Below are 25,165 nucleotides of genomic sequence, written 5' to 3' on the forward strand. Positions count from 1 at the left end.
TGGAGAAGCCAAAACCCACAGTCCAACAGCAGGGTGGAACCTCAGGGCGACCCATAGCAGCACCACGTGTGTGACCCCAGCCTGCTCTTCTCTTTCCTCAAGGGCTTGCCCCAGGCAGTGAACGGATTGGGCTGGTACTACCACAATTTTAAAAGAGACTACAGAAATGCAGCTAAACACTGGTTAATGGCTGAAGAATTGGGAAATCCGGATGCATCGTACAACCTCGGTGTCCTTTATTTAGATGGGATTTTTCCGGGAAAGCCTGGTAGAAATCAAGTGAGTAAATATTTTAACAGTACATTTCTTTTTTGTACGGCAGGGCCAAATTTACAAATTTTGACTTCATTTTTGAGGCTACTGTGTTCACTCTGTATCAAATTTTGATACTTTTATCACAGAGATACTGGAAATTGCTTTGAGAGATGTTACTCAGATCTCTCAATCCTGCATAACTTTGTGTTCTTTAATTGAGGAACAAAGCAGGTGCAGATTGTAGCTACAGGAGCTACCTCTATTTTCCTGCTTCCATTAACACCAACCAGGGCCTTGGTCTTGGATTTAAAACCTTCTTAATGACTTTAATTTTGCCAGTGTGACTCAAACTGCTGCTCAGGTCAGCAGAAGTCCCAGTGGATTCTCTGGTACTTGATGAGGAAAGAACACTTCCCACAATAAATAAAAACAGCAGAAACTTGTCCCTGAACAGTTAGAAAGTCATTAGACAGTTAAAAAGACAGTTATGCTACACTGATAAAGCTTGTGTGAACCTCGAGACAGTGTGAAATTTCTTCAAGCTAGGTTTGTAAAATTTAATTCTTTAATAAAAGATTGCAGTCTACCAAGATTTTATTTTTTCCTTTTGTCAAGCAGCCTGTTTGTTTAATTTTGAGTGTGTCAGTGAAAAAAAAAAGGATATTTTCCCTAAGAGGAAAGATTTACTTTGGTAAATTTAATAATGCAGCGTTGCTAATTGTGACCTGTTTCTTCACAGACAGTAGCTGCGCAGTATTTCTATAAAGCTGCCCAAGGGGGACATATAGAAGGGACTTTACGATGCTCTCAGTACTACATCACAGGAAATATGGAAGACTTCCCAAGAGATCCAGAAAAAGCTGTAATGTGAGGAATTAAACCATTTGTTAATAGAGAATACTTTTCTGGTTGGGTTACTTTGATTTTTTTTTTTTGTGACTTTTAATTACATAATATTTTATTTATCTTATAATTACTTATCTTTTACTGCATGGTGCTTTGCTCCCTGAGAAGAAAATCCCCTTCAGTTAAGTTTTATCCACATGAATATGTGTATTGTCTAAATATCCAGCAGATTTCCAGAGATGCTAAGTACTTTTAGTAAACCTCTGTATTTGCCGGTACGCAGGCTCTGAGTTGTTCCAGAAAAAAAAATGTTCAGGTACTGTCTAACAAAGTAAGGCATTTTTGCTCATCAAGAGATAACAAGCTGCTGATGTGGTAGAACTGATATTTTCCATCAACGAAAAGGACGATGAGTGGTTACAACACTTTGTTATCTTCAAAGTAATTTTACCAAAAATGTCTACACTTGTGGAGATGGATGAACAAATATGTTCTCATTCAGTCAGCAGTTAAAAGCTTGATGCAGCAGCTGCTATGCAATCCCATAGTTTGTCTTATGGGAGAAGTCGAGCTGAACAATATGAAATCCTTTCCTGTCATTTGAGACGCTGTGAATGGGGATAATATTACTGGGGCTTAGGTGCTCATTTCTTACTATTTCTTCTTTCTATAGCTGGGCAAAACACGTTGCAGAGAAGAATGGCTACTTAGGTCATGTCATCAGAAAAGCTCTGAATGCTTATCTGGAACTTTCATGGTATGTTTGTTCTGTTCTCTTCAAGTTCATTTTCTATTTTTTATTTATATACCACCACAATAAAAAAATTCATGTTAGGCCATCACCTCAAAAAATACAAATTGTAGCACCCTGAAATCGAGCAAAACAGCCATTGACATAAAGGGAAATAAGAATTGATCAAAGGCATAGTTCAATAAGTCTGACAGAATCAAGAGGAAAAGAGTTTATAGAGTGGTATGTTGACCAGTATAGCTGCCAAGGCCTACAGCATTCTGAAACTTGGGAGAGTTTCTGAAAGCACGTTCTTGAAAACTTCGTGCTGCATCAACCCAATGGCAAAATGACGAAAGCAAAGTAATGCCTTTGCACTGGGGCCATTCTTGACTTGATAAGAAATAGTCTCCTTTTTTTAAAAAATTCTTCACTTTTTTAAAAAAAAAAACAAATTCTAGGAGATAGAAGACTCAGGGCAGCTAGAAGTAGCAATACATTGCGAGGAATACACATACTACTGAGATAGCCCTGTGCTCAAGGTGACCCTGTGTGTGCAGGAGGTCGGACTGGTTGATGTCTAGAGGTTCCAACCTTAAGGATTCTGTGATTCTATGATAAGACATACCTTGTCACACTCAGTATTGCTGACCCTAAAGTCAGCCATAGTTTCAGGAAATAGACAAGATATTTCACAAGTGCATTCACTGTACTGCCCAATAATCCAAACTGACATGGACAGCAAAAGTTTTCTCATGTCATGAAAATTCTGGCTGTTAGATTATTTTCTTTTTTTTTTCCTAAATAGTTAATATTCTCTGTTCCCTAAATCTTAACAAGGCACAATATTCAGCAAGCAACGAGGATTTAAACTGATGCTCCATGTTTGTCTGGCATCAGAGCGCAGAAGCTGCTGTATTTGATGAAGACAGTGGTCCATAAAGTCTCAGCCTGCCCCTGCTAGCAGTCAGTTAATAGTGCAGTTAAAATAACTCACTGCGAGGAGCTCAGAGGATCAGTTTGGTATAATGCATTCCTAGGAGGGATTTCTTTTTAGGTTAGAACTAACATCTCATCTTAGGTATCACGAATTAGTCCTATGCTTCAGATCTCCATTATCCCAGATATTTTTGCAAGATAAATACAAGGAAAAAATGCAATCTTGCAGAGGCAGTTGGGAAGCAGATTAAGTCTGCTTATTCTATAAGGGGCAAATACTTTCATCAATTTTATTTCAAGGTTCTTGGCTTAAATCACCGTTTTTGACATCAAATGTATAGGTGACCATAACTTGTTTCGAGTTAAGCAAACCAACAAACCCCAAAGCCTGGCATGGGATTTAGCTTTATGTTGTGCTTGGAAAGCTTTAAAGCTTGACTGTTAGAAGCTCTGACAGGAAAAACTACACATACCTCAGACTTTGAAAATCAAACACACCGTTTTAAAAAAGAAGTCTGTTTTTTAGTTTTTGATTACTTAATCTTCATAATATTGAGTAGGTCAGGGACAGAGAACATGGAAGAGAAACCACACTCTGGAATCAGAGGCGTTGCTGTACCGCTGTACTGCAGCACTGAAATATTATGCAGCAAATGAAAAAATAGCTTTTATTACTTGGATTATTAACATAAATTAGCTTTTATTACTTGCAATAGTGCCTAGAGTCCATAGAGTGCCTGAGACTGTTCTAGGGCTTGTTCACTTGCGTGGGCATTTCTTGTTCCACAGACCTTATAATCTAAACATGCAAGGCAAATCTTATAAATAAAAGGATAAAACATACCAAAGAACTACTCAGATTCCTAACAGATAGATACAAACACAGATACTAACACAGCAGTATGAATTACAGAGTTTAAGTGGGGGATTTTTTTAAAGTAAGTTGTATCTGAAACATTTACACAGATGATTGGGCTTCAGTCAATCCAGTTTTATCATCAGCCTTGCACACTGAAAGAGCAGACACTCCTGGAGCTGCATTGGCATTAGTACCAGAGAGAAAACTGAAGTTTCTTGAGCTCCCACATGGTTCGTTACACCAAGCGTTGCCAGCAGATGTAGCTGTTGCAAGACTTTGCCAACCTCTTGCTTTTAATTAAAACCATAATTAAAACTTACCCAAATTTTGCTAAGTGATTGTATCCATTTATTTAGTACTATTTAACTATAACTAGAATGTTTGTGCTTTTTTTCTGCTTATTTATTCTGTCTAATACTAGGCATGAAGCTCTGCTGCATTACATTTTAGCAGCTGAAACTGGAATTGAAGTGTCACAGTCAAATTTAGCACACATCTGTGAAGAAAGACCAGTAAGTAAACATGTTCACAACATATCGTCCTGAAGGAAATGGCCTTTAATGATAATGTGATCCTAATATCTTTTCTCTGATGTAAATGGATTAATGTATTTTCCTTCCAGGATCTAGCAAAGAAATACCTCGCGACAGATTGTGTTTGGAGATACTATAACTTCTCCGTTTCTCAAATCAATGCGCCCTCATTTGGTATGTATAAGAATCTCTTTCAGATTTCAGTTCTCTAAAGGAGTGCAGTTCTAATTTTTCAGTCTGTATTATTTGTATGAGTGTTCTACTTTCGTATGATGGAACAAGTTAAAGGAGGAGTGAAGACCAGACATGGAGTCTAGCATTTTCTGCCTTCTCTATCCTCAAATGGGACCATGTGTTAAAAGCTAATCTGTCCTTTTCTTTTTGCCCATTCTTCTTTCTGCAATAATAAGGCACAGTGACTGAGCTTCTACAAAAATGCTGCAGTATTTTGTGTGTCATCTTTAAGTGAGAAATTCCTGCTTTTCGTGGGCTTCCTGTTTAGAGTGTTCTGATTGGAATAACAGAAAAAATATATTAGGGAATGTGTTTCAGAGCAGGTTTTTTGGAGAGTTTCCCTTTTATGGGATAAAATAGATAAAACATTTTTAAAAAGTGGAGGTCTGAGAGAGGGCTAGACATTTAGGAGCCTAAGCAATTGATTGAAAGGTTAAAAGAAAAAGAGTGGTAGACTTTAGGAGTTCGTGCTGCTTAGTTTATCAAAGAGAAAATCCAAAAGCCAATATACTTCCACATGACAATTGAGTCATGAGAAACTAATGAGGGCTAAAGGATTCGTTATCTAATTTATTGTGAGTTTTTTTTTCTGCTAGGGTTCAGAGTTTACTAACATTGACACAGATTACCTGAAGGAATTTAAGGATTCCTTGTCTCTCTGAAACAAAATACATGCCTTTCTAGAATGGAAGGTTTATTCAAATATTAGTTACCTTTTCTCTGGCCCTAAATTTCAATACCTCTGTGACTTCACTGAGCGACTAAGTCATTTTGGTGCTTTTTAAAGAGCTACTCAGTATTTGAAAGCTTCGACCTGATTGTCTCACGAGGAAGTTTAAATGCTTTGCAGTAAGCCTGGGAACAAGTGCAGTGTAAAAATTATTCAAGCTATGTATTGAAATGCACAGCAGCCCTGAAATATAAAAACGCACTGATAGAGCCTAGAGCCATGGGAACTGCTAGCTCTTGTGCAGAGTTCACAGCCTGCTTTGCAAGGTGCAGTTTGGCCAGACTCCTGCAGAGCCACTGGTGCAACGTGGCATGAGAGAAGCGTCCGAGTTGAGGCTCGGTGGGATAAAGCTGTGGTTCCACAGACAGAAGACTCCTTGGCCTCAGCAGCAGAAGGATTGGATTTCTTTATCTCCCCTTCACATAAGTTGCACGTGGTGAGTTGTGTCTCAGGCACCTGCCTGCAGTAGCGGAGGAGGATCAAGAGCCCTGTGTGGGCTTGGCACTGCCAAACCCTTTCAGCAGAGGCTCCCAGCCTCCACCGTCACCACAGCACACAGTGACATCCAGGCCCTGCGTCCTGGGGCCAAGTGGCTGAGGTGACACGCCGAGGGGAGCCCTCTCCTCCGCGGTTCCCTGCCGCGCTGGGGCGCCCGCCTCGGTGCCGGCCGCGCCGTGAGGCCCGCGGGAGCAGCCACGGGCAGCGGGCGGGCGCAGCGACGCGCTCGGCACAAACCAGGGATCTGTAGGGAGCTGACGTTGTCAGCACACAACGCCAGGCTGTGAGGTTATTTCAGACCTCAAAGGGAAAGGTGAGGGAAAGCCCAGGGCGTTTTATGAACTCTCCAGCATCGTTCAGTGCAGTGACGTGCTTGCTCCTGTCTGGCGGAGCATTTCTTTACTGTGCAGTATCAGAGAAAGGTATTCATAAAAGATTCGACAGCCATCACTCTGTTTTTAGACCAGAAGTCTTCTCCTAAAGTCATCCTGAAATAGTTTGGATTTGAAATTGATGAAATTAACTTCAGCAAAGTGTTCTGCATTTTTGGGATGGGTACAGCTATCATACTGATAAGTCCAGAACAAGTGCCTAAATAGCACATTTAAGTGTGATAAGATAGTAGAGTTAACCTAAATGGTAGGGCCACAGTTCCCTCAATGAACTCAGTAAGTGAAGAAGAAATACAGTATGACGTCTCTAAGTCTCAGTTTTTGAAAATGCAGCAAAGTTTTTCACTAAATTCATCTACTAAAGAGCAACCAAGAGAAAGAGCCAGGATAAACATTTTCATTAGGTAGTCTGATGGAAAGTAGCCACAGAGACCATGAGAGGAAAGGAATATCTCTATTTTTAATATGCTGTCTTAAATAGAGTTATTATTAAATTCTCCATCACTTATAGTTGAATTCTTTCTCTGCAAATGCTTTAAATGGTCTCTTGCTGTTTTCTTCCACAGCTTATTTGAAAATGGGAGATTTCTACTACTACGGTTACCAGAACCAGTCCAAAGACCTGGAGCTCTCGGTGCGGATGTACGCGCAGGCTGCCCTGGAGGGAGACTCACAGGTGGGGCTGCAGCTGTGACGGGTTAATAAAACACCAGCGTCCAGAAATGCCTGGAACTGACTTGGCTTGGCTACATGTGTGTGCTGAACACACCTGCTAGAAAAAGTTATAATCATTTCTAAATACCTCATGAGTCAGTATGTGCTATTTAATAGAAGATAAACCTACAATAAATAGACAGATAACCTAGAATTAGGTTGTTTTCAGAGCTAAAGCCAAATGGCCTAATTAAGTGCCACTCTGCTATCACACAGATGATTCTGTTGTGACCTTTGTATTTTCAGTAGTGTAAGTTAATAGACTGCCTGAGTTTTATTCCAGAACTATTATCTACTGTTTTAGGAAATAAGCAAAAAGCCTGGTTCGTTTCCTTTCATATATACAATGAATCCTATAGTGATTTTTTTTTCAGTACATTTGCTTCACTTCGACAAAATCTTCATCTTAAAATGCTTAATAATGAAACTATATACCAGGTCACATTACTGAAGACATGCACTGTTCTGCTACAATCTCCTGGAACATCCCCCATGCTTTATTCTGCTCTGCCCATGTCTCTGTGTTGCCACAACACTTTCCTCGGACAATATCTTGTATGGAAGTTTAGTCAGATTAGCAGAGCTGAGTTTTGTTCTGAGGATATTGGGATAAAAGAAAAAAACATTACTGACCAACTAGCAGTGGAAAGAAGAGACGCATTTTAAAGTGTGAAAGCCAAATCCTGTAGTAGCTTTCCTACATACTCAGCTTTATGTCTCTGAAGTCTGATGCCTAAGACTTGTCCAAGTAGGAAAAATTGTAAGATTAAGGATTTGAAGTGGCTGGAGCAAATTTCTGCTCTCAGAATAATTGTTGCAATTGTTGTTGGTGAGTAATGAACTAAGTGTAAGGAAGTGAAATGCTAACAGAACAGAGCAGAAATCCATTTCTTTTTTTCAGTCTGTATTTCTCCAATAGATAAAACCTGACTATTTGCGATGGTGGCTCTGTTTAAAGTGCAATTAAAAATGAGAAAGCTAAGAACGTCTTTCAGCCAGTTTGTAAGGAAATAGTGATCAGTGTCACAGCAAATGAGTGCTAGTTCATTTGCAGTTTCAGAATTCACCTGAATATATGGTTGGGAAAAAAGGCTATGTTACTGTTCAGTGAAGATCACATAGTTCATATTTTAAGAATTTTTAGATGATTGTAAGTATTTAAATATATGATGCTTATGTTAGGCTTTAAATATACATTTGAAAACTTAATGATTCAAAGTTCATATACTTTTTTTTTTGGTAGGGGTTCTTTAATTTGGCCCTTCTCATAGAAGAGGGTAACTCCATACCTTCGTACATTCTGGATCACCTGGAAATCGATCAAACTGTGCATTCTAGCAATACTTCACTTCTTCAGGAACTCTATTACAGGTGAGCCTTTTTGTGCTTCATCAGCAACATTCTCAGTACCTTCAGTCTTTCCATGTAAGTAACATTTGCTTCTGAAAACAACAACTCCTAGAATTATTAACTTGGTTCATCTGTAAGATTTAAGGCAGATTACACAGAGGTAAGATCAACATGCTTGTAATGAATGTTAATCTTGAACTGCCTAAATAGACTTCAGGTGCAGCCAATTATGGGAGACTTGAATATACATGGTTGCCTGAAATAGGAGGGAACAGCTTTAATAATTCAAGAGATCTTTCCCAGTTCTGTTAGGTACTGACGATTTGTATGTTGTGTCCAAAATAATCTTTTAATGCCAAACGAGGCATAATTTTATAAGGAATTGTTACAAGTATGTAGCTGGGATAATAGCAATCCTTCCTACTTACTCTGCAAAGACATTTTTTCAAGATACTCAGTTTATTTCTGCTCTCCCCCTGCACCCAGAGCATCCTGACATGCATGTCGTGGCACAGAATATTAGATCAGTGAGAAGATTACAGAGCTGCTTTTTCTCTTGCCCATCCTGACATTTCACGCACCTAAAGAACTCTGGTCCCAGTACAGATCTTAGGTGCCCTTTTCCTAGATTGGGAAATGTGGGTTTGAAAAGCACAGTGTAAATGTAAAGCTTATGCACTACTTGAAAAACTGTCTTTCAGATATTCAGGGAAGAAGGAACTAGTGGTTACTACATTGAACAAAGAATCAGCACTCTAATTTCTATTTTGTCAGTTTTATGTGACTCTTAAAAAAAGCGAAGATGATAACATTAAACATCCATTTGTTAATTCACTAACAATCTATTGAAATTGTTCTTCTCTTTGGTTAGCCTGAACTTGTACTTGTCCCCTAAATTATCTCCCGTCTGCACAAAACCACTAGTCAGATAAATAGGGCTTCCTGACCCAGTGGGTCCAGCTGGACTTGCAAACTAGAATTCTGAATTCGGCTTTCACTTGGGCTGAATCCATCTGGGATTAACTCCAGAACTGACAGCCTTGCAGTGATTTCCCATTATCTTGCTCCTGTTTGCAGGGGCATACACACACACACACACACACACACACACACACACACACACACACACACCCACCCCTAATCTCCTCAACTTGGTAGGAAAGAGTCACTTGCAAACTCAAGTACCTGTGGTTTAGCCCTCTGAACTCCTCTAGCTGGTGAAGTTGTCATTAACGGACTCTGGAAAGCAGCTAAGCTCAGCCCACAACATGGTGCCCAGTAACTACTTGGCTTAGGCGCTTACCTAAGTTCTCTCACAATTTCCTGCATACCCAACTTCGTAGATCTGACCTTGACATGAATCCTACTGATAATGACTTGTGTTATTAGAACAAAGTAACTTGGATATGAGCTTGCATGTGTCTTTTTGGCAAGGAGAGCCTTGATACTAGGACCGGTTATTGACTAATCAGAAAAATAGAAGCAGGTGCCCATGGTAACATATTCTGTGCTGAATAAGGTTAATCTGGTATTTTTTGTAAGTTTTTGTTTCACCCTGTGCAGGATGATGATAATATCTGCTTGTTTCTGTGAGTTACTGAGGGTTGTTGCAAACCAGTTTGAGATGCCCAGATGACAGATGTCTCAAAATTGCAGAGTAGAATTAATTGTTTGTTTTAATGTTTTATTTGTAGGTGCTGGAATTATAGTAACCAAGAATCAATTAGTCCATGCTCCTTGGCATTACTTTATTTTCATATAAGAGTCTTTTGGAACAATATTTTGCAATCTACTCTGGTATGTATTGCCTCTTTACTAAAGATCACTTGTTTATTTGGAGCAGTACCTGGGTTTTGCATTGATCTAACATGTTTTTAATCTTGTTCTCACAGATATACTTCATGGGAACCTTTCTCTTATCAATTCTGGTTGCATTTACAATGCAATATTTTCAGTCTCTTTCTGGTAAGTATTTGTCATAGTAAAATTGAGGGGAAGAAAAGAGAGAAGGGTTCTTTTTATTTCACTATGGAACTTTAAAACCAAGAATTGTAAATTGGTTAGATCTGCCTGCAAACCACAAATTTTATGACATGCAGGTAGTTCCTTCATCATTGAAAAGGGATGGATAAAATCAGTCACCAATTACTTGTCTAAACCTGTTAGTTTCTGGAGAATTTCCCTTGCTGAGAGAGTTAACTCAGTTACTTAATGTCGACATTATCAGCAGGAGATTATGAGTGGAAATAAGAGGCTATTTTCTGTCCCTCCAGATGGGGTATTATTGGAATGATTGTATGACTTTATTATTTCATGTTATTTTCACAACATGCGATAAGCTCGGGCTGGACTCTGTTCAGATACAAATTGGGAGTAAAGGGAAGGTTCAGAGGGTCCACTGGAGTGACTTGCAAGCAGACAGTTCATACCTCCTCAGACCAGTGCTCAAATCAGCAGTTACACAAAATCAGCAGTTCAACAAAATCAGCAGTTCCAAATAACTTCTCTCCTGCACTAGAAAGTTTATCTGTATGTTTCTTTTCTGAGACAACAGAGGTAATTAAGAGGCAGAAAACTAAAGATGGGCTTTTCAGCTCTTAAAACTTTATTTATTTTCTCCCCAACTTGAAAGAGATACTAGAAGGCAAAACTGAACTGCTCAGAAAAGGGGGGGGGGGGTAAACTATAATCATATGCAAAACTAAGGAATTGTTCAAAAAGCATTGACAACTTTAACCCATTATTTCACTTTAAATCACAATACATAATCTTGATCAGGAAGCTGGGAAATATTAGCAGTGATGAAGAAAATTTCTTCCACTAAATGCATTTTCTTTCAAAAATGACGTTCTTCTGGCAAAATCTTTTTTCCTGTATTTTATTACAGAAATTAAGTTGCTAAATTCATACCCTACAGCAATAGGGAATACTATTTAAGATCTTCTTCAAAAGCAAAAATTTTTTTATAGTTAATAATTATTAAGCAATATTTAAGAGATGTAGCTGTAAATATATCTAATATGGAAATAATTTTGAAATCCTGCTTTCATTTCTTACTAGCTAAAAATGGTTGCAACTTGAGAACCGCATACCAAGAGCATAGTTAAAGTTACAGGAATTCTTAATGTTTCCTAACATTTAAATCTTATCTTCTTAGTATTGCTTACTGCTATTTTAATTCAACACAATATTGTAAATTTTGATAAATATACTTTATCAGTGTCGTGGATTTTTTAAAATTATTTCTTTTTTTATTTTTCTGAAGCCAATAATTCTCTTGGATCAAGATCAGAACCATCTTTAGATGAGCCCTCATCCACGGAGAATAATGAGAATGCCAGCAGAACAGAACAACAAGAAGAATCTGCTTTTTCAAATGGTCCAGCACAGCAAGAGTTAAACCCTCAGAATCAGCTCGTTACCAGCTGAGGAACAGTTTGTTTTCTTTTGTGTTTTAAGGCTAGTATCCCATCATGAAAATGGGATGTGAACGGTTACAAACATAAAAACTGGCAGTCCTAGTTGTTGATGAGCGCTAAGAACACACCCCAACAGCCAAAATCATATGGAAATCCACTGATCTAACTTAAGCATGATTGAGGAGAGAGAGAGAAAAAACAAAACACTCCCCTGTAACTTCTTCAACAAGCCAAGTAAAGAATACTGATTTTCTCAGTAGACCCAAATAGATGATACGGTATTTCTTTAATGTACAAAGAAAGACAAAATCTTCATCTTTGCACGAGCAAAACCCCCACTGGTTTCAGTGAAGAGTAGATTTTACTCTTCAACTCCAATATTACCCAATTGCCCTTACCACTGTTGAGCTTGTTGTGCTGAGGGTGCCCAGGCTGGATGTGTGAACACCAGACAAAACACGAACGGCGGCACCGGCGCTTCCCGCACGCCGCGGCCCGGGCTTCGGCCCCTGCATGCAGGAACAAGAACTGCCTGTTTCTGTCTCCTCTTCCATCCTGGAAAATCTTTAAGACAAAAAGGCATTTTCCTTTAAAAATCAAACCTCATATCACAAAGATTTCAATATGATCATGGCCTGGCAGTCCTACTGGCTAACCTTGAAGAGTCAGAACTTCAAAGTGTCAGCAGTTCCCTGGAGAACAGAGTAATTAGTGTCCCATCCGTCCATTCCCCCCCAAAAACATCCCCCCCTACCCAGGAGAACGTATCTTCCTTAAAATAATAATAATAAATAAAATAGCCTGGTGACACAAAGTGGAAGAACAATTTAATTTCAAGTTCTTTTATACCTGATATTGGTGAGGGCTTTTTTCTGGTCCTATAGTAAATTTTAAAGACATTTGTTTAAATAGCAATTTATTTGATAAACAACTAGATGAGATTATACAGGTAATAAGTATAGAGTGGAAATGTCTTCTGTCTGATTTTAAGCTGTGAGGTAAGTGACTGTAGGAAAGATCTGACCTTTAAAGCAATGTGCATACACTTCTGCAAAATTATTTAAATCACATAGATTATAAATTGCATCAGTCTATGCATTATTGAGGGTTAAATCCACTCTCCTTGCACTACATTATTTACTCTTGTAAATAAAAATATTTTTCTATTTCAGACTTTATATGAAGGATTTTTTTAAACCTTGGGGCAATTGGCCAGTGCTTTGAGGATACAGAGTTCTTGCAGAGCAAACCTGGAAATGCATTTCTATCAAACAGGAGAGGTTTTCAGTAGGAGAGGAGTGATAAAGAAATAATATGTGAGAGTGAAATAAATGCCCATGCATGCATACATACCCCCTGCTCCACAGTAAATGTTTCTGCTGCTGAAAAACAAAATAAAATACACCAAAAAGTTTCTGGGAAGAATTAATTCTTCTGGCCAGTAATTTCATTCAGTAAGGAAAGAGAGGAGAAGAAATAAGATGTTGAAGGGTTTGTTTTTTTTCACATTCTCTCTTCAGCAGTACAAGCACAGAATGAATTATGTACACACCATATTACTGAAGTTTTCCTTGATTTTTGAGCAAGAAGGCAGCAAATGACGTATTTTGGTCTTAGGACCTAATTTCTGACTTGCATAAGTTATAGACCCTGTGCTTTTGGTATCCATTGCAAATAGATCATTAGCAATTTTTAACCTGTTTAGACTTGCAGAGTCTTTGTACTGCTGAATTTCATACTAGATTCCTTACTGTAAATGTAAGGATATTTTAAGGGTTCTCTCAACTTTACATTTCTCGCCTAATATGTGAAAACAAATGGTCTGACATGATTTAAAATAGCGGACATGATGTGCATTTGTGCTGGGATCAGGGAATGGTGAAATTGTGAAAGCAGGACAAGATGTGCTACAGAAGCCGAGTGCAGTCCCTGAAAACCAGCAGGCCAGTTGTCCCAGCAGAGGCATGAAGCTGTGCACCAAATTGCACATGCTGGTAAAGTATCCATAAAAAAAAAAAAAAAAAAAAAAGGCTATTTGGCTTACACACATGGCAGGTTTGCATCCAGCAGGCCATACCTGTAACACTTATTTTTCTCTATTTGCCCTAATCTGTGCAAGGGACAGGAGCTGTGAAAAAAAAATCCTAAGACAAATGTCCTGTTGAGAAGATGAATCCCATGAATGACTATCGGTGTTGGTGCAATTGCCGGCATCACCCCCATGTGCTGAAACTGCAGAGTGCTGGGAGCAGCTGCAGCTCAGGCCTAGCACACACAGGTCAGGATTCCGTGTTTGCCGTCCGCGTGACTGCAGCGTCCTGCCCAAAGCGGGGTCGTGTTCTCAGCTTCCGCGCTGAACGAGCTGGGGGAAGTTTGCCAGAGGGGTAATTTCACATCTGTATCTCCCAAGACAATTGCCAAAGCTGTAATGTCCTTCTTGACGCCAACGGTTAATAATGAGGGCTTTGTTTATTGTTAGCCGTTAACGTCAGAAGTCCCACCAGGAATAAGTAACACCGAAGCATGCAAAAGATAAGCAACACCCCACAGAAAGCTGGCAATATTTGAAGCTGAAATAATTATTATTTAATTATTATTTATCACTTACGATAAGATCTGATTTCTAGGGGACTGTTTGAAAACCTAGAGAATCAGGTACAATTCCCAGAGAGGACTGTTAATTAAGCTAAGCAGCTCCACAGCTCTACTGCATCTGCAAGAAGAAAAATGTATAAAAAAGGAAGTTGCAATAATCAAACATTATCTTTCCTAAGAGGAAAAGGCCTTTGGAGTTTGTATTACCTGCAGCCCACACTGAGTGCTTAAGATGGGAGTGTGAAAGTATTAAAGCAGTCCCTAGGTATAGAGCTAAAATACTGCTTTATATTTCATAGAATTTATATTTCACAGAAGCCCACAATATTTCACAAAATCTTTTGCAAAATTCTAGTGCTTCGGGCAGTGCTAAGTGGTGTCCGTTTTCCTCTTTCCCTCCTCTCCCTCTTCTCTTGGTTCAGCTCAGAATCATCTTTAGCAAATGAATTGGAGCACAACTTCACCATGAAGAATTTCAGAGTGGCTATATCCAATGAGTGCCCAGCTATTTATCTAGTATTGATGCACAGTTTACAGTAACTAAACAAACAGATGTGCGTTGCTGCATGGGAACACAGAGAAACATCCCATGTGATGTAGCAGTGCTATGAAAAAGGAGAGAATTACATACCAACTACAGACAGAGAAAATAAGGTGCTGTGAAGATAAGCTTCAGAAATGAACTCAGTGGTGAGTAGTTCCCTGAGCACTCAACAACCTCTGGAGATTGTGCAGTAGGTGTTTCAAAGAGGCTGTCCAGCTTTTGCAGCTATTCCTAGGAGCTGGATGGCCTCTGCTCCCCCAGCATGGCAGGGTAGGACAGCTCTGCCCACAGGCAGCCTTCCCCGGCCCCAGTGCTGAGCGTTGCATGCCCACGTGCAGGCGTCAGCACAGGCTCCAAGGGACACAGTCCTGCCTATTGGAAAGTCATACTTCAAAATAGTCTGTTCAGGGGCCAAAATGGGTCAGTCCCCAGGAATTTGTCCTGGTACTTTTGCAATGCTGTACTGCAAATACATTTCATACTAGAAAAGCATTAGAGACGCTCTTTACAAGCACATGGGAAACATGGATTATCCCCGAGAGATTAATTTTATAGCCAATTCTCAGTCTGTGTAAACTGTCCCCGTTGACTTTAATGGACTATGACATTTAAGACTGGCTGACTGCTGACCCTAATCCTGTATCAAGTGCAGCACAAAGTAGGAAAACATTGAGTAAACTGGTTCTGGAGTTCCCCTACATTTTTCCCCACAAAAAAAAGCAACAACAAAAGAAAACTCTGCATGCAAATACACAAGCTGCGTGAAGAAACTGAGGTGTAGAAGGAGCAGAGGTGAAAGAAACAGCTAAAATTTTTAACAGGAAAAGCCCAATGATGCTAAAGGATGACATGGAGAATCCATGCACAGAAAGCAGTCTCCCATGCTAACTGAGATCTAGGCAAGGGAAACAACTCCTGAAAACAGTAGAAGATGGAAAAATAAGGGGGGGAGGTGGGAGTACAAATGCACTGGAAACACATGATGACTTGAACTTTTATGAAAAAACCTAATTACTAATCCAGAAGACCATGCTAGTTACAATGAAACATGTAAGTTTCCATCTGGGCCTTGGTACATATGTGTTAAAAGCAGTCATGGGCAAACAAACAGGTTTATGAAAACAAGAATCAGAACCCAAAGAGATAAGGAATAACCAGCAACTGAAGTGAGAAGTAAGAAAAACCATGCATAACTGCAGCAGTTCAGGTTCAGCCTACAGTAAACATTAGAAGAACTAGAAAACTTACCGTGGGTTAGACACCCTGAAGCACTGGGGCTCCAAGCCACATGGCACTGAGGAGAGCTCAGCTAATGGGCCCTTTCCTTAAGAGGGCTGGGCTGTTTGGTCAATACCAAGCAGCTGTTTGGTATTTGGGCCGGTCAGCACCCCTCCAGAGAAAGCAGGCTGCAATAAGCTTTCATGTTCTGTCTCCAGTGATCTTTAATCTCTTATCTCTCCTTTTAATTCACCCCCAGACCTTGCTGCATCGCATCCCTATTTTCTGTTTCCTTCTTTTTTTCTTTTTTTTTTCTTTCACCAATTTGCCCTTGTTGACCTCCGTCCTCCATCACCCCTCAGCGTTCCAGATAGATAGCTACTGATATTCTGCATTGCTGTTTCTTCTTATCTGCTTTGCCAGGTGAACAGGAGAAAGTGCAAGTCCACTGGCAGATCCTCACACTACCCAATGACAGCTCGACTGAGTAGCAACCAAGGTGTAGCCATCATTAATTATTTGCCCAGCAAGTATCCTTAATTTGCCTCCATCTTGCACAATCCCTCTCCCTCTGTATTAATAATCTAATGGGGACTAGGGCCCATCAGGGAGGAAGTAGCACAGCTACCCCCTTCCTCAGGAGAGGGTTCCCTCGTCCCCACTGTGTGTTGGGAACAGCACGGTGTGGTCCCAATAGCCCTGCTCCACACAACACCCTCCACCATGGCCAGACAGTGTCCCACAGGGCACTGCTTGAATGGGCCAAGGTGTGCCGGAACGCACACTAGCAAGAAGCGCAGCGGGCATGAGCTGATGCCAATCAAGCCGTATCTTTTTAGATAACTTACTTAGATAACTGTGCAGATGAACTCCAAGACTGCTGGCTGCTTGGGTGTAGGCTGTGAGGCTTTATACTGCTACCAGCTACCAGGAAATGAGTCCCTCTGCTTTTTACAGACCTTGTCACCAACATGGGCCCTCCTGCAATCCAGACATGCATGGGTGTTTTGGAGACTTCCTTTCCTGGGAGCAATGAACTTAGCAGGCATTTGTAGACTGCAGGGCAACACAAACCAATCTTGATTGATTGCAGTGATAACGTTTCCACTTGTGCTTTACCTGTGTCTGGCATTGCTCCTGCTGAGAGAGAAGGAAAAGAGCATTAACATGAACTCCGTATGTGAGAGACTTCAGCTACCCACAACTCACCATAACATCCCTACTGCTGACATTGGAATGAAACCACCTTCCTCAGGGCCCACAGGAGCAGGGGAAGTTAAAAACAACACCAGGAAAAGGAGTAGGAATTCAGTGTATGTCACAGATTGATTGCACTATTACTGTGATTGCAACTTTTTCTGCTTAAGTACTCAAAGTTGTTCTCTCACCAGCATCTTTTGAGGTCTTGCTGTGCTTGCTAACTTGCTTTTACATCTTTCCATTTTGTTCTGCTGCTCCAGGTGACATCCAAGTAAGTTTACTGCATACGGTGCCATAGATAGGTCTCCTTCCCTTCCTCTATTACGTGACCATGAGCGCTGGGGCACCCAGTGCCACTCGTGCTGGTGCAGAACTCAGCAGTGCCTTGTTACTGCCTGTGTAAAACCCCAGCTGCAGCACGCAAGGACAAACGCCATAAAGCAAATCAGCCACGAGCAGCAGGTCAGTTAGTTAGCTGGAAATCGCTACCGCAGCCGAGGCCGGTAGGGCAGAGCCATCGGAGCCAGGAACGTTTCAGAGGGAGCAGGTCTGCAGAGGCTGGGGCTGGAACCCCCCAGGGCAGCCCCGCTGCCCGCGCACACATCCTACGAGTTCATTTCCCTGCTCACCGCCTGTTAGCCCACGAACACAAGGTACTCATTTCAATGGGTTTAGTAACAATACCAGCTGGGATAAACCCAGCTGGGTGAACACTGATGGAAATAACCCAGAATTTCCCATAATCTCTACATTTCTCTTAGAAAATAGTCCCCTACATATTTTCAAATCTTTGCTTAGGCTCAGACATACTTGAGTGGTAGTAAGTTTTATATTAAAATCACTCACAGCCTCTAGAGGGACCAATAGGCCAATATTTAGGGATTGATTCGCTGAACTGAAGAGTTGCAAGAGAGCATAGAGGTGAGTTCCAATAGGCCTTGACTTCACACAGGCCAATGGCCAGAGTAAACCATGGCTGAGTTCCTGAGGCACCTGACTCGGTCTGGCAGAGTTAAAAGTGGTCACTTCTGCACTGTTATAAGCAAGGAGATGTCTACAGAGGGCCTGAAATCCACAGCAGAAGTGGTGGCCATGCTGAGGAACCAGGCAACCCCAGGCACCTGGAAGCTGTCCAGTCCCAGCCTTGCTACACTGCCTGCTCCTCTGGGCTAGTGCCCATGGGCAAACGCACCCTATGGGCCTTCCCCATCATCAAAAGGGAGGGAAGGCATCACTTTTGCATGTTACATGTTCAATTTAAGAAACACACAGGAGCACTTTGCTTCTTCAGTGCAATCAGCACCATGCAGGAACACACAAAGGAACAGCTCTATGACAGACTGGGTCGCCCTGACACCGATATGGGAGTTAGAAAGCCCTTATGCAGCATTCTGAGTAGTAAAGTCTCCTTGCACAGTTCCAAGAAAGTTTTATTATCCTGTGTGCTAATTCAATTAGCAAGCAGAAAAAAAACAAACAGGCTCAGCTTATTGATAGCTCACACCTCCCCTGTACCTTGCCCTCCTGTACCACTAACTTGAGACTTAGAGTCTCATGAAATACACTGGACACTTAGCAAGGGCTTTTCATTAAAGAAGATTCCTTTTCCAGTTGGAATGATAATTTTATGGTCACAATTGCACTTTCTTTTTTCACACATTTTTATAAAATGTGTTGTGTGTGTGTGTATATATATATATATATATATATAAATCAAATAAAGATTTGGGAGGTATAGAGCCTCCCAGATACCCCCTCAGCTGGGCTTTTGTGTGAAAGCAGAAATCTAGATATTTACCTGTTTTATGTACCTAGTAATTCCTGAAGAACTGAAGATGGCAGGCTGGATTTAAGAGAGTCCCTACTGCAAAGCTGTAAAGTTATGCACAGACTATCCTTTCACAAAAGCCACTAAGAATTTTCTTTTTCTAAAACATTTAAAAGACTGTGGTAATGTTAACAGCTACATTCCTTGTTGCTGCACATCCTCTTTTCTGCACATTTACCTTTGCCTGATGTTTAAGACAGCAGCACTATTTTAATGAGTATCATTTTTTTCTAGGGGTTCAGCCAGAACCTGATCTTCTGTCAACCAGAAACCTTCTTTTTTTTTTTTTTTTTTTTTTCCTCTCCCTATTTACCCCTATCACTGTTATCCAGCAGTTTTCCTGTCTGCCTACAGGAGCCCAGAGCTGCTGTAACTGGCTCTGTCCCCAGGCAGCCCAGCCTTGTGGCACAACCTGAGCCGCAGCCTGAGCATCCTGAGCTCCACCCGTCCACCCGAGTGGAGAAATTGTAAACTGGACTTTAAAAACTGCTTTGCAACACCCATTAAGGGCTCTCATATCTGTTTAAGATCCTTGGAAGAGCAAGCATTCCTTGTTAACTATCAACAACAACAACAACAACATAATAATAATAATATGATGCTAAATAAGCCCGTCTGCTCTGCTGCAGGCTATAACTATCTTATGCTCTCCTACCACTTTGTGCCATGAACAGCTGGGAAAACCACATCCTTTTAAGTGTTTTATCACATGATGTAACTACAGGGCTCGCTCAGTTCCCTCTGCTTTTTGTGGCCGTGCAGCTTCAGGTTATGCAGTTTGGGTCAGGTGAACTCTGCGCAGCGTGACCTGGGCCTATGATTCTGTCAAGAATCAGCATGAGAGGCTAATGCTGGGCACATGCTGGGCCTCTGCCAGCTGCAGCTGATGGTCCCGAGCAAAGACAGCAAGCGAATGAGGAGCTGACACTGCTCTGCTTCCAGGCAGTTTCTCATGGCTTTTCTCATGAGCTTTTCCCTGCTGTACTGCCTACTGCCCAGTGATGGATATTGATTTATCCATCGCAGACCTGCAAGACCAAATAGAATTCCCACTTGGAAGTTTGGCTGGCTTTCCTGCAGGATGCCGACCAGGTGGGCAGTGGCTGTGTCCCCAGCCTGTCTCCCTTGCTTCGTGGGGAAGCCTCCTAGCGCAGGGGCTGCCGAGGGGAGCTGCACACCTTGCATGCAGGCAGGAGAGCAGGACAGCAGAGCTACCCGGGGCTGCAAGCCTTCTTCAGAGTTCGGTGTTTAACAGAGAAGCTAAAACAAGCACACAAAGCCTCATGTCATCTCCTACTTTTCCATGTTCCGGAGCACAGGTTTGATGAGCACCTTGGACTCAGCAAGAGCAGCTCACGCAGAGTGTTGCTCTTGGCATAGAAACAAATCCTGATAAGTCCTAACAACTGCAGCTTTTCTCCTGGGTCTGTCATATATAGCTTCTCATGTTTAGATTGCAACAGGTGAAAAAGTTCAAAAAAAACAATTAAATCCAAACATAAAAGCACCCAAGTCATGCAGGAAGCAATCCCCACATTCAGATTCCAGCTCTCCCTCCTCCAGACTTTTTCCCCAGACATAAGTCAGCAAACAGAATGAGCTGTCCATCAGGCCACAGCTCTGAGTCAGTCCCGACCCTTCTCCTTGCCCCCCAGCAAGGTTTGTGCTTCACCTCCATGCGGCCGGCCGGCTGCTGCTCGCTCCTTGCCGCTTCTCCCAACCATCCTGTCTTTCCTTGCTCAGCACCCAGGCACTGCCTTCAGCTTACACCTTTTTACCCTTTTCTAAATATACTTCTTTTCCAAAAATATAGCTCTGCTATCCATTCACAGGTAACAATCCCAGCATCTCAGTTACTGCAGCGTTTTGCTTAGCACATACCTGCTGGTGATTATCCACATCTGTGGATCTCTTCCACACCAGGAAAAGTGTGAGTTTTCCTCAGAAACAGGAGTCATTCTGCTCTGTGTTCAGGCATGCCTGAAGCGCAAAGATCTGTTACATCACTCCCAAGCACTACGGCAATAACATGTACATTAAAGCAATAAAGTGCATATAACCATCTTCTGCCCTACTTAAAAAAAAAAAAAAAAAAAAAGTAAGAAAAAAAGCTGGGGGCCTTCAGGGACAGAATGCAATCTTAACTCATGCTGAGTTATCACATCGACTGTAGGATTATCCGCTGGCACCACAAGACTTTATTGTGCATCACTCCTTGTCAGGAATTAGTTTATGAGCTTGGGCAGGAGGGAAGGAGGACGGGAACAGATAACTCCCTGCAATAACACCATGGGGAAGACACCGCCAGATGCTATCTTTAGAACAGGGCTGATATGTCTGCACAAAACCTTGTTCCTCCTCCTGTCACCAAGCTCACCTGTCTCAGGCATGGAAAGACTTCCCTGCCTTTCATTTCCAACAAGCTTTTCTTCTTTTTTTCAGCTGTTGCCAATCACTCCTTTTTGCTATTAAAACAGCAACTCAGGTGTTCAATACTTTAACTCTCTCAGATTTTGTAACTTGCTAGCATTTCTCATCCTTTAAATTTGAAGGATTTTTTTAAAACTTTTGGGAAAGTAAATTCCTCAGTCTGTTTTGAGTGGTATTAATTTGTAACCTAAAAAATTCTAGGCAAAAATTTCAAGTGTAAATTTATTATTTTTCATTACCACTTCATTTTCTTGCTTGTATGTGTGTAAATATGCATGGATGTTTAAAAAAGATTTGCAGTGGCTTATGGTGTCTCACCGAGCACCAGTTACCCCCAGGCTTCCAGCCTCGGCCGCGGACCAGGCTCCATGGGGCTGGGCTGGGTGGTCACTGCGTCTCAGGCTCATGGCCTGGCAAGGACACAGCTGACCTTAGGGAGAGATTCTTTTTCAATCGTATCTTTTAACCTTGTGTCACTATTTATTTTAATTCCACCTGGGGACATGCAAGGAGATTAAGATTTAGCCATATCCAAGCTAGATTTGGCTTTGCGGCAGTACCAGCGAACTGGCCACGCAAGATGAGCTGGATGCAGGACGAGCCCAAGGGAGGGTGTCCAGCTGGCACGTTTGGCTGCATCTCCCAGTTCCTTGATTCCTTGCTACTGTGAGGCCTGCCCTCGGGCATACTGGGAATTATGGTTTGCCTTTGCGTATGAGCCGGCTGGGTTACCTGCCCGGCTCTTCTTGGGTGCACATTTCTCCCAGGCTGGCTTTTATGATGCTATCTATAATGTCCTCACAGCCAGATTTTTCTCTGGCTGAACTTCTCATTAATTACTTTTACTGAGAAATCTATCCTGCGGTGTAGCCTGAAGCATGTTATTAACTGGCAGTGCCACTGGCTAAGTAAATGTAGCTTCACCCCTTCCTCCAGGTCCTTCCCTGAGAGGTGGTACCACATGCTAAGCTGGTTTCTCCAAGACCAGTGTGTGCCATAAAATATTTCTGTCACCTGTTGCACATGCCTGAACCATCTTAATAGCTTTAGAAGTTACCTCTTAACTTATAAGAGAGCTTATACCTCCTGACTCATATCCAGAAGAGGTAGATGAATAAGGCTCAGGAAAATACTAGTTGTACCAACACGAGAGGCATGTTGATGCTGCTCTCAGAAAACATCCATATCCATCACAGGACAAACAGCTGACAGCTCAATTTATAATCTCTTCCATAGGTATATCCAGTATGTTTTTCACCCTCCAGAAGCATAGTAAGATGTTTTACCCGTTAAAGGGTCTTTCAGTGAGAAAGCAAACCCCTGTAGGCAGCCAGGGTGGCCGCCTACCTTAGCTGAATCCCTCGACACAGTTTTGCTGAGCAGGTTGAGTCAATAAATAGAATGTTTTGGGTTCAGCTGTTGAGACTGGGACTGCACTGCTGGCGGTCTCCCGTCTGGCAGGAGGAGTGGGCTGGACGCGGTCCCTCACGCCTGTGACCATGAGGTATCTGCAGAAGGACTGCCAGGTTCACCCGCCGGGCCCGCAGTGCCTCACTGTGCTCGCTGGGAATTTGTTTCACCGCAGAGGCATTTAAATAGATTCCCTCCCTGCATGTCACGCCAGTGTTGAAATCTCTGGTGAGGAATCCAAAGTGGTCCCTGCCTGCTCAGAAATATGTGCAGTTGTCTGACCAGGAGGTCAGGCCTTTGGGCCAAAAGCTTGTGGGAATGAGGGGAAAGAGCCATCCCAGGCAGACAGGGCTGATGGCAAGGACAGGAGCCCAACTGAGCTACCATGAACGACTTGGGTTTTGTTGCTACTTCTTTCCTCTTTCTCCTCTCTGGGAGGAAGGCGTCAGCTCCAAGGGGAGTGAAACATGGCAGCATGGCAGGAGGCTAAGCAGATTTCCACAGGATGATCAGACTGCTTGAGTTCGCTCTGGCTGCTAGCACAAGAGCCCGCAAGCTGGGCCCAGGGTAGGGCATAGGCTGCCTCGTCAAGTCGTGAAGGCTGGAGGGGGCTGAGGCCTCCCAGTATCACCAAAAGCACTTCTGAGTGGGGCCAGTGTGTGGTGAGGGGCGCCCTGTGAGGGCCGCACTCAGCGGGAGAGACGCAGCACCTGCACCTGGAGCTAGTGGCGCTGGGGGGATTTCATTTCTGTCTATGGCCTTTTGTGGGGGGCAGTCAGTTGCCACTGTTTTCACTGAAAATGCTCCTTCCACCAAAACCACCCTCTATCAGGACCCAGAGGATGCTTAGCTGGTAGGAGGTGTGCACTTCATGCTGCCCTGGCAAGTGCTTCAAATCATGCTCAACCTCCTGCTCTGAGGAAGAAAAGGAAAGAAATCACTCACAATACTGATAGATACATTTAAAAACATCTTTTCAGGCAATATAACAGCTGCAAGCAACAAGCAAGAGTCAATACCATATTTTTGTATTATGTATGAACACCAAGGCTACTGGCAGTCATTTAAGATCCAGTGCCTGAGGCCATAGCATTAGTCACTTAAAATAGGGCCTGATGCTAGCCTAGCTTACACGTGAGCAGATTTTCCTAATGTTAATTATGGCTGCACGTTGCCTAACCAAGGGCAGCATTTGGTGCATAAACTGTTTGCATGTCCTGTAATTTATGCTTTTTGTATTGTGTAAAAAAGCCAGCCAGCTATGCTGTTAGTTGCAAAATATCTTCTCCTGTAATTACCTTGATTGTTTATGCCACAGTAATGTTTACTTACACACTGAGCAGCGTAAAAAGATTGATACGCCCCAAAAGTGTAAACGACAATTAGGAAATTTCATCAGGTGCTGAGTAAGACGGAATGTTTGTAACTTTTTAATATTAGCCTTCGTTCTATTTCTCCCTCTTGTTGAAAGACAGCTTTTGTTATGGGAAATCTGTTTAGGGACAGCTCAAGAAAATCAGGGTAATTACTGTGCAATATATTCAGTAAACACTCATTCTCTCAAATGAATGATACATTTCCTTTGTCGTAAAATATATTAAAAGGAATAAGATCTAGAGAAGTATTATAAGTGGGTTGACACATACAGTGCAAAGTCTTCGGCACATGGCACAGCAGCAATAGACATTAGCTAGAGAAAATCTGTCTGAACATGGACAAAGCACTTGCACAGAAGCGCAGCCTATGGACACTGTACAACTGGCACCCTCTGCTACTTGTATAGGGTATATTTCTTTTGAAGTAGTGGGTTTTTGCTCAGTACTGTTCATTATTTACTTTTATTTGTTAGGATCAGATTCTTCGCTGCTGTTCATTGGTTAACAGTATTGTTAGCAGTACCACACCAATCTGCACCCCAGATTATTTATGCTACATTTGCAGGATGTTGCCTAAAACAGTTGACCAGAAATTGTTCCAGTTGTTTTCTTGACAACATTTGTCTTAAGGTCTCTGGTTTACTCTACCAAAGGACCTCTGCAAAGCTAGATCCCTAGAACAGTGTATATTAATCAGACTGTTCCCCAATGACTGTAGCTGCAGCGATAAATAATGAAGTAGTTAACCAATATTTCTGATTGATAGGAATTCTTGATAATGGCAGGCTTAATACAGTTTAAATGCAGAATACTCAAGGGATTTGGAACCACAGGAACAAAAAAGAAACAGAAGACAAAGACAAAAGAAAAAAAAGCTCCACAAGGAGCTGTGAACAGCACAGTTAATCCACAAGTTTAGATGAGGAAAAAAAAAAAAAAAAGGAGCAATTAGGCAACCAGCTGAAGCATTTTTGAGAGCTTTAAAGTCTTCTGTTCAGCACAGCTCTTACAGTTACTAAGCACATATAGGCACTGCTGAGCTTTGCCCTCCATAGCCCTTGGAAG

The 25,165-nt window shown here is 41.8% G+C and overlaps 1 protein-coding gene across 2 annotated transcripts in view; it reads left to right on the forward strand.

Moving 5' to 3' along the window:
* The window catches only part of SEL1L3 (SEL1L family member 3), a 28,169-nt gene extending 16,652 nt beyond the window's left edge, over positions 1–11,517 (forward strand). For both annotated transcript variants that reach the window (XM_088539938.1, XM_088539939.1), the window contains exons 14-23: positions 103–279; positions 995–1,122; positions 1,775–1,858; positions 4,051–4,141; positions 4,252–4,336; positions 6,583–6,692; positions 7,974–8,101; positions 9,775–9,877; positions 9,973–10,045; positions 11,346–11,517. In XM_088539938.1, the coding sequence (XP_088396064.1) occupies positions 103–279; positions 995–1,122; positions 1,775–1,858; positions 4,051–4,141; positions 4,252–4,336; positions 6,583–6,692; positions 7,974–8,101; positions 9,775–9,877; positions 9,973–10,045; positions 11,346–11,509 (1,143 nt within the window). In that variant the 3' untranslated portion in view covers positions 11,510–11,517. The remainder of the gene's footprint in view (positions 1–102; positions 280–994; positions 1,123–1,774; positions 1,859–4,050; positions 4,142–4,251; positions 4,337–6,582; positions 6,693–7,973; positions 8,102–9,774; positions 9,878–9,972; positions 10,046–11,345) is intronic.
* The last annotated feature ends 13,648 nt before the right edge of the window (positions 11,518–25,165 follow it).

This window comes from Tinamus guttatus, unplaced genomic scaffold, assembly GCF_059628265.1.
Source record: "Tinamus guttatus ecotype Peru unplaced genomic scaffold, ASM5962826v1 Tinamus_guttatus_pri_ptg000052l, whole genome shotgun sequence".
In the NCBI taxonomy this organism is placed as follows: domain Eukaryota; kingdom Metazoa; phylum Chordata; class Aves; order Tinamiformes; family Tinamidae; genus Tinamus; species Tinamus guttatus.